Below are 12,078 nucleotides of genomic sequence, written 5' to 3' on the forward strand. Positions count from 1 at the left end.
TTCTCTCTCTCTCTCTCTATGGTATATTCAGTGGTGTCCACTAATTTTTTTATACAAGATCTACTTCTCCAATAAATATTCGTTCACCATCGACTGAAAAACCTTTTAAATAAACTTTTTTTTTTTCACAATATTTGGACATCTAGAGTAGGTCAGACTCTTTAATAACCTAGATGGCAACAATGCTTTTATGATAGTATTGTAAAAAAATAAAAAATAAAAATAAAGAAATAAAAGCAGTATTATTTTGAGCTTCCTGGAGTCTCAAAATTTTCATTGCTTGCTTGACTGACTAAAAACCTTGATGCAGTCGACATTATGACACCACTGGTCTAACTCATCTGTTAGTTGCATATGTTTTTCTGTGAGTATGTCTTCTTTATGGGCAGAAGAAATATGAATTTCTGGTGGGGAACTTCTGCTACATTCTTTCTAATAATGCTCTAGAGTTTGGTCTCTAGAGCATTATTTCCAGATTATCTTACCTTTAGTTTATCCACATGATACTAATATCCAGTATGTCTAGAGCCCTTTATGGGTGGAATTTGCATTTTAAAAAAGGGAGTATCCCATCATATCTTTACTTCATCTTTTCATAACATGTTATGCTCAGTGGCCTGTCACTTCCAAATAACTTCAAAGAAACCTGATTAATGTTCTGATAGGGCAGGTAATGCTGTCTGCTACTTCTATCAGTTGAGAGCATTCTCTGGTCAATTGGTTTGTTTTTACAGTGCTAAAAACCTTAGTTTTCAGGAAGGAAAATCCCTTCCACCTGTTATGAGACCAACTAATTTGCCTTCAGTTAAAGCTCTTATAAAATTTCAGACCTCCCGTCTTTACAGTCAGAGGACAGCATCATATCGGCCTTATTAATTCTATTATGTTTCCATATTTAAATTCCTCTCATCACTAAGACTTTTTCCTTCATGGCTAGCTATCTGAAACAGTCATATTTCTATAGACCTGAAAAGTTAATAATCAGACATTTCTTGTAGAAGATACAAGAAATGTCTGATTATTAACTTATGCCTTCATCAGTTTTTCTTGTTAACTTTTATTTCATTTTTCATTTATGTATTAGGTTCAATGGCTTGTTATGGTCAAGCAACTTGGAATTTATGAACCTAATTTTATATTTATACCTCTATATTCAAAACCAAAATGTTCACATCTATATGCTTCATAGCATATATTAAATATTGCATATATGCTTCATGAGAGGATGAGTGTCAAGCTTTATTATGAAAATTGTTCAAATTGTTACAGTAGTCAAAGTGACTACTGTATAGCAAAATGTGCACTATCCATGTTGACACTTAATGCTTGTGATTTTATTGTTATACAGACTTATAAAAAATCATTGATAGAACAAATTTGATGTGTTTGCATTGTGGAGGTGTAGCCAATTTGCAAGTAGTCGTATTTTTGAAAAGATAAACAATTAATGAATGTTGACAACTTATTTATTCAGTAGTTATTTTTCATAAGACATAATTTACAGCATAGTGTGCATTCTGCTTAAAACATATGTACTAACTTCCTTTATAGTCCTCGAATCTAACTGCCACTTTGCAACTCTAAATATATCATACTCTGTATATTGTCCCATTTACACTCCTTTGAAAGTTGCTAATTATCAGAACTGGCCATAACATTTCTGCAGCGTTATTATATATAGAAATTAAACTTGTTCGATTGAATTATGTATGGCATGTGTATATCTCTTTAGTGTAGTTGGAAAAATGATGGGACCATATGTCCTTCACAGAATAACCCGAGTTAGCCAATCTGATATGAATGTGGCATTAACTCCCAGAAACAAAGGTTTTTCTTCCTGTATGCAGACAAATTGGCCAGATAACACCTGTAGTTAATAGATAAGAAATACTATCAGTAGGCAATAGGTAGCATTGTGTGTATGTGTGGGTGGATTATGCTTTATTAGTTGCTGGTAGATCACATACTTGTGGATGGTGGATTAGGTTACAGTATTTCCTCCCATGATGAGCCTAAGGACTCCTTGGAGGTGTCATGTAATAATAATATAGAGAAGCCAGGAAGCAAGTTATATATGTATCATCTATGATTAACAGGATAGACAAAACATCAAATCAGTGAAATTCAGTTCAATTGCTAGTTGAAAAAACCCTTATAAGTCAAATGATGCTTAAATATGATGCATTTTTTGACATATGTTTGCTTCAAAGTACAACTAAAGCTAAATAAGTTCTGTGTATGTAAAAAAAAATAAAAAAATTTCAAGTACATAAATAAAAAAGCATATGTAACTGTAAAAAAACCAATGCAAGCAGTTTACATATTATGAATGTGTATACCATATATAAGTGTACTATTGCAGTTTCTTTTCAGCATTCATTGTTCTTGCATGTCTCCGATTAGCAGAACATTCAATTCATCAGAATTGAATGTTCTGCTAATGTTCTGCAGCGATGTCCTCTTGACATCGCTGCAGAATTAATTGAAATCTTGTTACTGTAAGATATTTTGAAGCAGGCAGCACAGTTATGAATATTCTTAATAAACTTCTCGGTGTATTAGAATAAAATGGTGGACTATTTTTCACTGAAACAGACTTCCATACTTCAAATTCTTTGCCAATTTAATCACTGTTTAAAGAGGCAATTTTTGCATAAGATACTCAGTCCCTTCTAGCATCTTATGCTTCAACCAAAATTATTTTTGCAGTTGCAGGCTTTTCCCTGTTATTGCAATGCAAGTTCTTTAACCAGCTCACCGGCTGTTATGGATCAAATACACATCTTCATATGCTTCGTATCCATCATATATTTCAATGTAATATCAATGGTATTATAATTTTAATATGCACTTCGCATCCATGATAACTTTGACGTCTATAGATGATTTTATATGGAGTGATATGCAAATTATCTTATTGTACGTTGAATTTTCTTGATATACAGTTTGTACAAGATTCCCAATACCTTAACAACACTGTAATCATTCCTTATTTAAATAATCTCTTAACTTTCTTTTAATATACTATGCCAAAAGTTTTATTTCACACTTTGACTGAACTTTTTTCTTCTAAATAGATCTACTGACTGTAAATGAAACTGCTGCTGAACCACCACATGAAGAAGCTAACAGTTTAAACTCTCCAAGAAATTTAGCATTAGAAGCTACCTTTATTAATCACAACTTTTCTCAACAAGTTCTTAAAATGGTAAAGTAATTCAGTGTCATTTGTTTTATTTTAAATAAATTACTAAAAATTAATCCAAATAATGTAATTAGTCCAAATAACGAAATGACACCTGATATGAAATTTTATTATATTAGCATCATGTTTAGGGGTGCTTAAGGGTCAAAGCTGTATAACTGAGAGGAGACCTCCACATAGCCTTTAAAGGAATGCGGAGAACTGACCAGGGCTTCTGACCTAATGTCCAATCCTCACCTTCTCCTGGTGCATCCTGTTGGGTATCTACTTTGATACTGAACGAATGAGGATGGGCTGGCAATTTGAGAATTAGCCGACCAAATTGTATTCTTATTGGTTAAAATAAATGATGGTACAAATGACAAAATTTCATGCCGGCTGGGGCGTCGCCCGGTTAAACAAGGCCCCCGTTGTTTTCGCCAGGGAAGCAGGGTGAACAGTGAAAAGTCAGCTACTGGAACAAATCTGAAAACAAACCCCAACTCAACATCACCAGAGTTAAAGATCGGTACTATCAACATAAGAAGCCTGAATGGCAAAGAAATGTAGCTAGCTGAGGAATTAGATAAGTACCAAATCGACATAATAGGGGTGACTGAAACAAAAAAGACCAAAACTGGTGAGATCTTTCTGAGTAATAAATACAAAATGTTATATTCAGGCAATGACAATCAAGGAAAAGAAGGAGTAGCCATAGTATTCAACACAAAATACGAGGCTAATCTTCTTGAATGGCAGTCAGTCTCAAGTAGAGTAATGTGGGCAAATATGAGAATGGGGAACTGAACAATGAGACTTATTTGTGCCTATGGTCCCACAGAAGGTTCTACTAAGGTAGAAGTGGAGGAATTTTTTGAGGCTTTAGAAAAAGCAACAGACTTTAGAAAAAGCAACAAACAAATTTTTCTCCTCATCTTGTATTTCCTCTTTGCTGTAAAAGACCAATTTTACAGCAAAGATGTTTTAGGATACATAGCTAACAGCATTATTTGAGAAATTTATTCTTACCACTTCATACCAGTTAGAAAGATTGTTTCCTTTCTCTATTCCACTTGAATTTCATTTGCTCTTTCCTGGAATACATGCTGTGTTTGTACTTTTTTTGAAACTAGAACTGCTGAAATCCACTTCAAGAAGACATGGATGGTTGGTTTGGATTTACAGCTGATGCAACGAAGGCTGTGAAGCAGTGCATTATGTCTGTAAATTTCTGGATAGTTTGGCTGTTTTTGTAAGATAAAAATCTTCAGTAGTTTTTGGGGAGGAAAAAACCCTGCCACCTTCATATGAGATTGGCTAATTCACCTTCAGTTGAAAAGCCCTTGTGAAGGTTCCTTGCATCCTGAAGGGCATCATGAAGACATGGACGTATGTGTGTGTGTGTAAAATAAAAATTTCAGGTTTTTGAATCTTATCAAACTTAAGTTTATTGAAATACTATCCTAACAAGCTAAGTTAAGACATTTCCAATTTATTTAGACCTAAACTCACTCAGAATTCTAGGTCAGAAAAGTACAGCAGATACGTTTTGAAAGAGGCCAAAAATAAAAAGCTAGAGGATATAGAGTCCATATAAAGTTTAATTGGGAGTTACACCTTTATGAAAACTATAGTATAATAGAGTTGGTTATTAACTTCACCTCATTCTATAGTGAGGTGCTAGGAATTCAATATTTCAAAGTGTTATTTTAATTGGTGTTTAATTCCTAACAGGGTGAAGACAAGCATGCTTTCCAAAATCCCAACCCATTCCTTCAGGAAAAAGAGGAAGGAGAAGTTGCATCAGTATCATACAGGTAAATAATCAGATCTTTTAAGTTAGACTTTCATTTTGAAAAAAAAAAAAAAAAAAAGTCACTTTTTTTAACCTAATACTATGATAAAAAAATTTTGTGCACATCCTAAGCACAATATAGGAGGGTATAAAATTAAAAAAATCTTCAGCCAAAGTTAGTAAATGAGAATGTAGAATCACATGCCTCCTACTTTTTTTCTGTAGTGTTTTCATTGTTACTTGGTTGCTAAATTCAGTGAAGTAGGTATTCTTAAAATTTGAATGAAAAAAAAAAAAAAAGCAAATGTGTTATAAAAGTTGCTTTAAATTTTTTTTTGTTCCTAAAAGTTATTTTGACTATTCAAAAGTTAAATTATGCAATGGTCTCTATATTTGGAATGCTAATGGGAAGCATGTGAATAAATTTTTAATAGGATCTCAAATAATATTTCTAGAATTTTCTCAGTGTATTAAGATTGTGTAAATAATCTTTATGTATGGCATTTATATTAATACTATAGTGACATCTGTAGTAATGTTACAGTAAATTTTCTTTGCTCACCGAATAACAGGAACTTACTTCCACCTGGCACACTCTCGCTTAATTATTTACATTTATTTGCTGCACTTGTGGTGATTCTTAGTTTATTTTGTTTAAGTTTAACCCTAGCTAGGGTTTCTGTGCAAGTCCTTATTGATACAAGATAAGGTAGGAGTGTTGAAACAACTCGACTATGTTAGTTTGGTGCAGAAATTGTTATCAGTATAGTTGGTGCATCAGCTACAAAGAGAAGAAATATTGAAATTCTTTGCAGACAGTGATTTGAAAAAGCAAATGAATGTTAGGAAAACTATGAAAAGTTGTAAGAAACTGAGCATGATCGAGTTATGATAGAACATCCAATTCCACCAATCATTTAGATTCTGTTGGAGTTGAAATGATTGGTAGACTTGACATATGCATATTAATGGAACATTTATTCCATGAAGAAGAACTTAAATAAGAACATGAGTGCGGCTATAGTGAAGAATGGCTTCAAAGATTTAAGGAGTGTCATGGAATTTCTGTCAGTAAAGTGTGCATATGATGAAAAACAGTCCACAAACCACAAAGAAGTATTGGGACTCTTCAGTCCTAAGGAAATTCTTAATGTTGATGAAACTGTGTTTATATTGCCAATGCATGCTGCTATTAACATTAACAGCAGAGGACAAAGAAGGATTCAGATAATCCAAGGTTATTGGATTTATTAAGACAGTGGGAATTACTGTCTTGGATACTTAAGTGCAACACACATGTACAGATGTAAGCTGCTGATGACAGGAAAAATTAAATGCCCTAAGGCCCTGAAAGCTGTCAAAATTTACTCATAATATGTGCAAATAAAAATGACCAGATTACCACCAATGTTATGATAGAATGGTTTGAAAAGCTTCTTGAGGCCCAAGCACACTGTGAGCTTACTGGATGAATGATTGTAAAATTCTTCTCATTCTGAGTTTTCATTTGATGTATGAAAAATTACACAGGGAAAGATGAAAGTAGAACAAATTACTCTGCTTCAAGATGGTAATCAGCAACCCTCAACTTCCAGACTCCTGTGATTAGCTCTGCAAAAAATTCCAGTAAAATTCCAAATTTTGACACTTTGGGAACAGTACTATTGTAACATTCTTTGTAAATACAGCAACTGATAAACCTGCATCATTTCTACCTGTACTAATATGTATATTTCATTTAATCATTTAATTCACATTTAATTCCTGTGTCATTGTGATACTAATAAACTTGTATCATTTGTACTAATTTATTTCTTTTTATCACTTAATTCACATTTAATATTCAACTTTCTAGTGGGCCATGGTAGTGTTAAGAGACATGGAAGAGGTATGATTAATTGACAGAAGTGTGTTAGTGAATTATTACACAATCTCTTGTGCTCTGACAAGGTTCTTAAACCAAGGGTGGTGTAGCTTTAATGCATTTATTTTGTTCCTCAAGTCTTTATACCATGATGTGCTACTGTTAATGTGAAATTATAGGGGTTTTATTTTATTTCTTTATTTTAATATATTTGCTGAGTTTAGTGAGATTTATGCATCTCACTAAACTCAGGGGGTGCTTAAGGGTCAAAGCTGTATAACTGAGAGAAGACCTCCACATAGCCTTTAAAGGAATGCAGAGAACCGACCAGGGCTTCTGACCTAATGTCCAATCCTCACCTTCTCGTGGTGCACCCTGTTGGTATCTACTTTGATACTGAACGAACGAGGATGGGCTGGCAATTTGGGATTTAGCCGACCAAATTGTATTCTTATAGGTTAAACCAAAATAAAAAATGATGGTAAAACATGACAAATTTCATGCCGGCTGGGGTGTCGCCCAGTTAAACAAGGCCCCCGTTGTTTTTGCCAGGGAACAAGGGCGAACAGCGAAAAGTCAGCTACTGGAACAAATCTGAAAATAAACCCCAACTCAACATCACCAGAGTTAAAGATCGGTACTATCAACGTAAGAAGCCTGAATGGCAAAGAAATGGAGCTAGCTGAGGAATTAGATAAGTACCAGATCGACATAATATGGGTGACTGAAACAAAAAAGACCAAAACTAGTGAGATCTTTCCGAGCAATAAATACAAAATGTTATACTCAGGAAATGACAATCAAGGAAAAGAAGGAGTAGCCATTGTATTCAACACAAAATACGAGGCTAATCTTCTTGAATGGCAGTCAGTCTCAAGTAGAATAATATGGGCAAATATGAGAATGGGGAACTGGACAATGAGACTTATTTGTGCCTATGGTCTCACAGAAGGTTCTACTAAGGTAGAAGTTGAGGAATTTTTTGAGGCTTTAGAAAAAGCAACTGACACAATGAAAAAGGAAAAGTTGGTCCTTGTTGGGGATCTAAATAGCAGAGTAGGAAATGATTGTGAGACATACAAAAATATTTTGGGAAAATTTGGAGAAAAGAGCAAAGCTAATAATAATGGCAAATATCTGTTGGATTTCTGCTCAGGACATGGACTGGTTATTATTAACACCATGTTCCAACATAAAAATGTGCACAAATTCACATGGAGAGAAGAGGCAAGGAATAAGAAAAGTCTCATTGACTATGTTATTGTTGATGGTAATGTTTTCTCCCTGGTGCAGGACACCAGAGAGTACAGAGGATTTGAAATTGGAAGTGATCACTATTTAGTCTTGAGCAGGATAAAATTGAATTTCATATTGAAAAGAATAACATGTAAGAAAGTTTTAAAGCAAATAAAAGTTGAGCAGCTCTCAGATGTGAACTGTAGACTAAAATACAGAAAGATTATTGAAAAAAAAATGAAAGAGTTTGAGAACAGGAATCAAACCTTGGAGATGCAGTGGCAAACTCTGAAGAAAACATTGATTGATTCTGCCAGAGAGGCATGTGGTGAGGTTGTCTGCAAGGATAAAAAAAATCAGAACTCCCTGGTGGACACAGGAAGTTAAAGAGGCAGTGAAGGAAAAGAAGAAAGCATATCAAAAGTTCCTGTCAAATAAGTCAGCTTGTGTTCTTAGAGAATATAGAGACAAATGCAAGAATGCTAAACACTGTGTAAAACTAGCTAAACAAAAGTCATGGGAGGACTTTGGCAAGAATATAGAAATTAAATATCAAGAAGGTGGTAAAATATTCTGGAGGTTGTTGAAGAAGCTTAGGAATGGAGAAAAGAGTGCTGTAAAAGGAGTTAGAGATGATAAAGGTGACATGAAAACGGGAGAAAAAGATATACTTGAAGTATGGAGTAATTACTTTGAAAAACTGCTAAATGAAACAAGCAATGATGACAGCACAGTGGTAAAAAACACTGACCAGGCATGCAGTCAGGAATACATATTCATAGTTGAAGTAGAAAAAGCCATCAAGGGCTTGAAATGTGGAAAGGCAGCATGAGTAGATGATATTCGACCAGAAATGCTGAAGTATGATGGTATAAAAGTCTTACAGTGGCTGCACTGCATAGTTCAGAAAGCCTGGACAGAGGGACGAATTCCCGATGATTGGAGTAGAGCTCTCATAGTACCCATATATGAAAAGGGAAATAACACTGAATGTGAGAATTACAGAGGTATTTCCCTACTGAGTGTTCCTGGCAAGATCTATGCAAGTATACTTGAGAAACGGTTGAGAAGAATTGTGGAAGAAAAGCTTGGTGAAGAACAAGCTGGATTCAGGCCAAATAGAGGCTGTCAGGATCAGATCTTCACTTTACGACAAATAGTCGAGAAAACATGGGAATATAACAAAGATCTGTATTTAAGTTTTGTCGATTTGGAAAAGGCATATGACAAGGTGCCAAGAGAGAATCTATTCAATATGCTGCAGCTATATGGTGTCAGTGGGGCATTATATCAAGCAATACTTAGTCTTTATTTGAGTTGTAAGTCAGCAGTTAGAATTGAAGGAAGTACAGGAAGATGGTTTAATGTTAAATCTGGTGTGAGACAAGGTTGTACATTATCCCCTCTGTTATTCATTATCTATATGGATCACATTATGAAAGAAAGTGGTATTAAACATGATATCAAAATTGGAGATGTTAATGTCAGCTCTTTGCTTTATGCGGATGATGTTGTACTTCTAAATAAATCCGCTACAAGTCTGTAAGATTCTCTGACTAAATTGAATAACTGTTGTAATAGATATGGTATGAAGGTCAGCAATAAAAAGACAAAGACAATGAAAATAGGCAGAATCATTGAAAATGTCAACTGTGTTGTGAATGGAGAACCTGTGGAAGAAGTAAAACATTTCAGCTACTCAGGCACAATTTTTACTGAAGTTGGTAAATTAAATATAGAAATAGACAACAGAATCAGCAAAGCTGGTATGGTGGGAAGTCAATTGAATAAATTCATATGGAATAAGAGAGAAATAAAAAATAAAATAAAAAACGGAACACTAAATTAGCTGTATAGAAGACAGTGTTCAAACCAGTTTTAATTTATGGATCTGAGAGCTGGGTCAGAAGTAAAACACTTGACGAAAGACTAGAGACCACAGATATGAGAGTCCTGAGAAAGATTGAGGTATGAACAGATGGCATCAATGGCAATATCATATTAAAAATTAGGATATTAGGAAAGAACTTGGCATTGTCAGCATTCAGGAATGCGTTAGCAGAGCTAATCTCAGGTGGTATGGTCACTTAAATAGAATGGGAGAGAAAAGATTAGCAAAACAAGTGTTCTCTGCCAGGTTGGCAGGAAAACGACTCAGAGGAAGACTAAGATATAGGTGGATTTATACGGTACAAGGTGCCTTAGACGATAGAAATATAAGATCTGATAATGTTGGAGTCTTAACAAGTAACAGACTGATTTGGAGGAAAATTGTAAATAGGAAGTTAGTAATGATGTAATTTTTTCATGTAGTATTATCATATCCTGTACACCCCTTGAGGGTACATGGCAGGAATTTAATGATGATGATGATTACTAAACTCAGTTAACTACACTCGTAATGAATAAATGCTATGGAAGTTTAGTCAAGACTTTTCATTGTTTATTATAGTGATAGAGTTGGCTGTGCCCACTTCGACTTCAGCAAGTAATGTTGTTTTATTGTTGAAATGGTTAATGTTCTTATTTTGAAGAAAAATTGAGTGATCCTATATTATAGATATTATGACTCTAGTCATAATCAATGGTTGCATCATGGTTTCATTAGAGAATGTTTCCTCTAATCTGTGCTTGTGCATGCCTATTAACTGCATATGCAGAATTTTTGCTTTTAAAATTTTTAATTTACATTCAATAATTTTTGAATATAAATTAAATGTGTGTACTATAAAAACTATATGATACATTATATATGTTACTTATTTTATTTATTAATTTCTCCAAATATTACTCTGACCCATTCCAACTTAATACTAATTAGTTACCTTTTAGCCTGCACTGTGTAGACGAACTGATGCTGACGTCAGCAAGTTGCAAGGCTATATTTGTTTAGTTTCTACTGTCAGGACAGTGCAATCGCTTGAAACGATCATGAAATTTTCCAGCTATGTGGATTTAAGCAAATTAATTTAGTGCTCACTATTTTACAGATTTTGGGCAACATTAATATGAGAAATATTACATTACCATTTGTACTGCATTAAACCCTCAAAATGTCACTGTTGAAATTAAAACAAAAGAACTGCACATTTATTTAAATTTAAGTGCCTGGACTTAAATTAAAAATTTAAATTTAAAAGTCCAGGCACTTAAATTTAAATAAATTTAAATCCTGGGTTGAAACAGCAATGCCAGCATCAAAGAATAATGTGCACAGACTACCTACCACACACATTGAGTCTTAGACTGGAAACTTGCACATAACATATTTTTTATGAACTCATTAACTTCTATCCTTCTCAGTTAATATGTAGATTGGTGTAATAATGTGTATAAATTGTTTGTTGCAAGCGCTATGTACAAATCTGCATTATTAATAAAACTTATAATTTAAAGCGAATAGGGCCCACAAACCTAACATCAGACATAAAGAACATAAACATCAAACAAGATTTCTTATTTCTTCTCTTCGAGATCACAGGATTGATGAGAATACACAAACAAAAGCAGTTAACTTTAAACTTATAAAGCACACAGTCTTCTGCTCTCAACAGTGGCCATACAGACTTATTTAATTAGCTCATACCTTTTCTTCATCATCATATGTTCACTGGGCACCCACAGATGTCGCATGGTCCCTCCAATTCTCGGTGATGTGCCACACCGGACCTCGTCATGTGGTCATGTTATATGCTTTCTGGAGGCTTCAACTCTCTGAAGATCAGTCACTGCACACACCCACCATCCACCTTTCCTCTTTTTCCAGGAACTTTACCTTCTATTACTGTTCTGTGAAGTCCTCCTTTCGTCCTTTCAATGTGTCCAAAATATTTTAACTTTCTCTGTCAATATCCTTAAGGAGCCTTAAAGTTCCATTGAACTTTTCTAACGCTCATTCATTTGTACGCCTTTCAGTATATGATATCTTCAACAGTTTTCTGTAACACCACATCTCAAAAGCAGCTATCCTTTTCCTATCTGACTTCTTTAGGTTCCAAG

The 12,078-nt window shown here is 34.2% G+C and overlaps 1 protein-coding gene and 1 long non-coding RNA gene across 2 annotated transcripts in view; one reads left to right on the forward strand and one right to left on the reverse strand.

Annotated features, from left to right (window-relative positions):
- The window catches only part of LOC150097326 (eukaryotic translation initiation factor 3 subunit D-like), a 97,182-nt gene that overhangs the window by 48,582 nt on the left and 36,522 nt on the right, over nucleotides 1-12,078 (forward strand). The window contains exons 9-10 of the mRNA XM_090406813.1: nucleotides 3,078-3,208; nucleotides 4,919-5,001. Coding sequence (XP_090262939.1) covers nucleotides 3,078-3,208; nucleotides 4,919-5,001 — 214 coding nt within the window. The remainder of the gene's footprint in view (nucleotides 1-3,077; nucleotides 3,209-4,918; nucleotides 5,002-12,078) is intronic.
- LOC150097327 (uncharacterized) overlaps nucleotides 1-12,078 on the reverse strand; it is a 111,359-nt gene that overhangs the window by 33,327 nt on the left and 65,954 nt on the right. The gene's annotated exons all lie outside the window — the stretch shown is intronic.

The sequence above is a fragment of the Typopeltis vanoorti genome, chromosome 17 (genome assembly GCF_054136105.1).
Source record: "Typopeltis vanoorti isolate ZY-2024b chromosome 17, IOZ_Tvanoo_1.0, whole genome shotgun sequence".
In the NCBI taxonomy this organism is placed as follows: domain Eukaryota; kingdom Metazoa; phylum Arthropoda; class Arachnida; order Uropygi; family Thelyphonidae; genus Typopeltis; species Typopeltis vanoorti.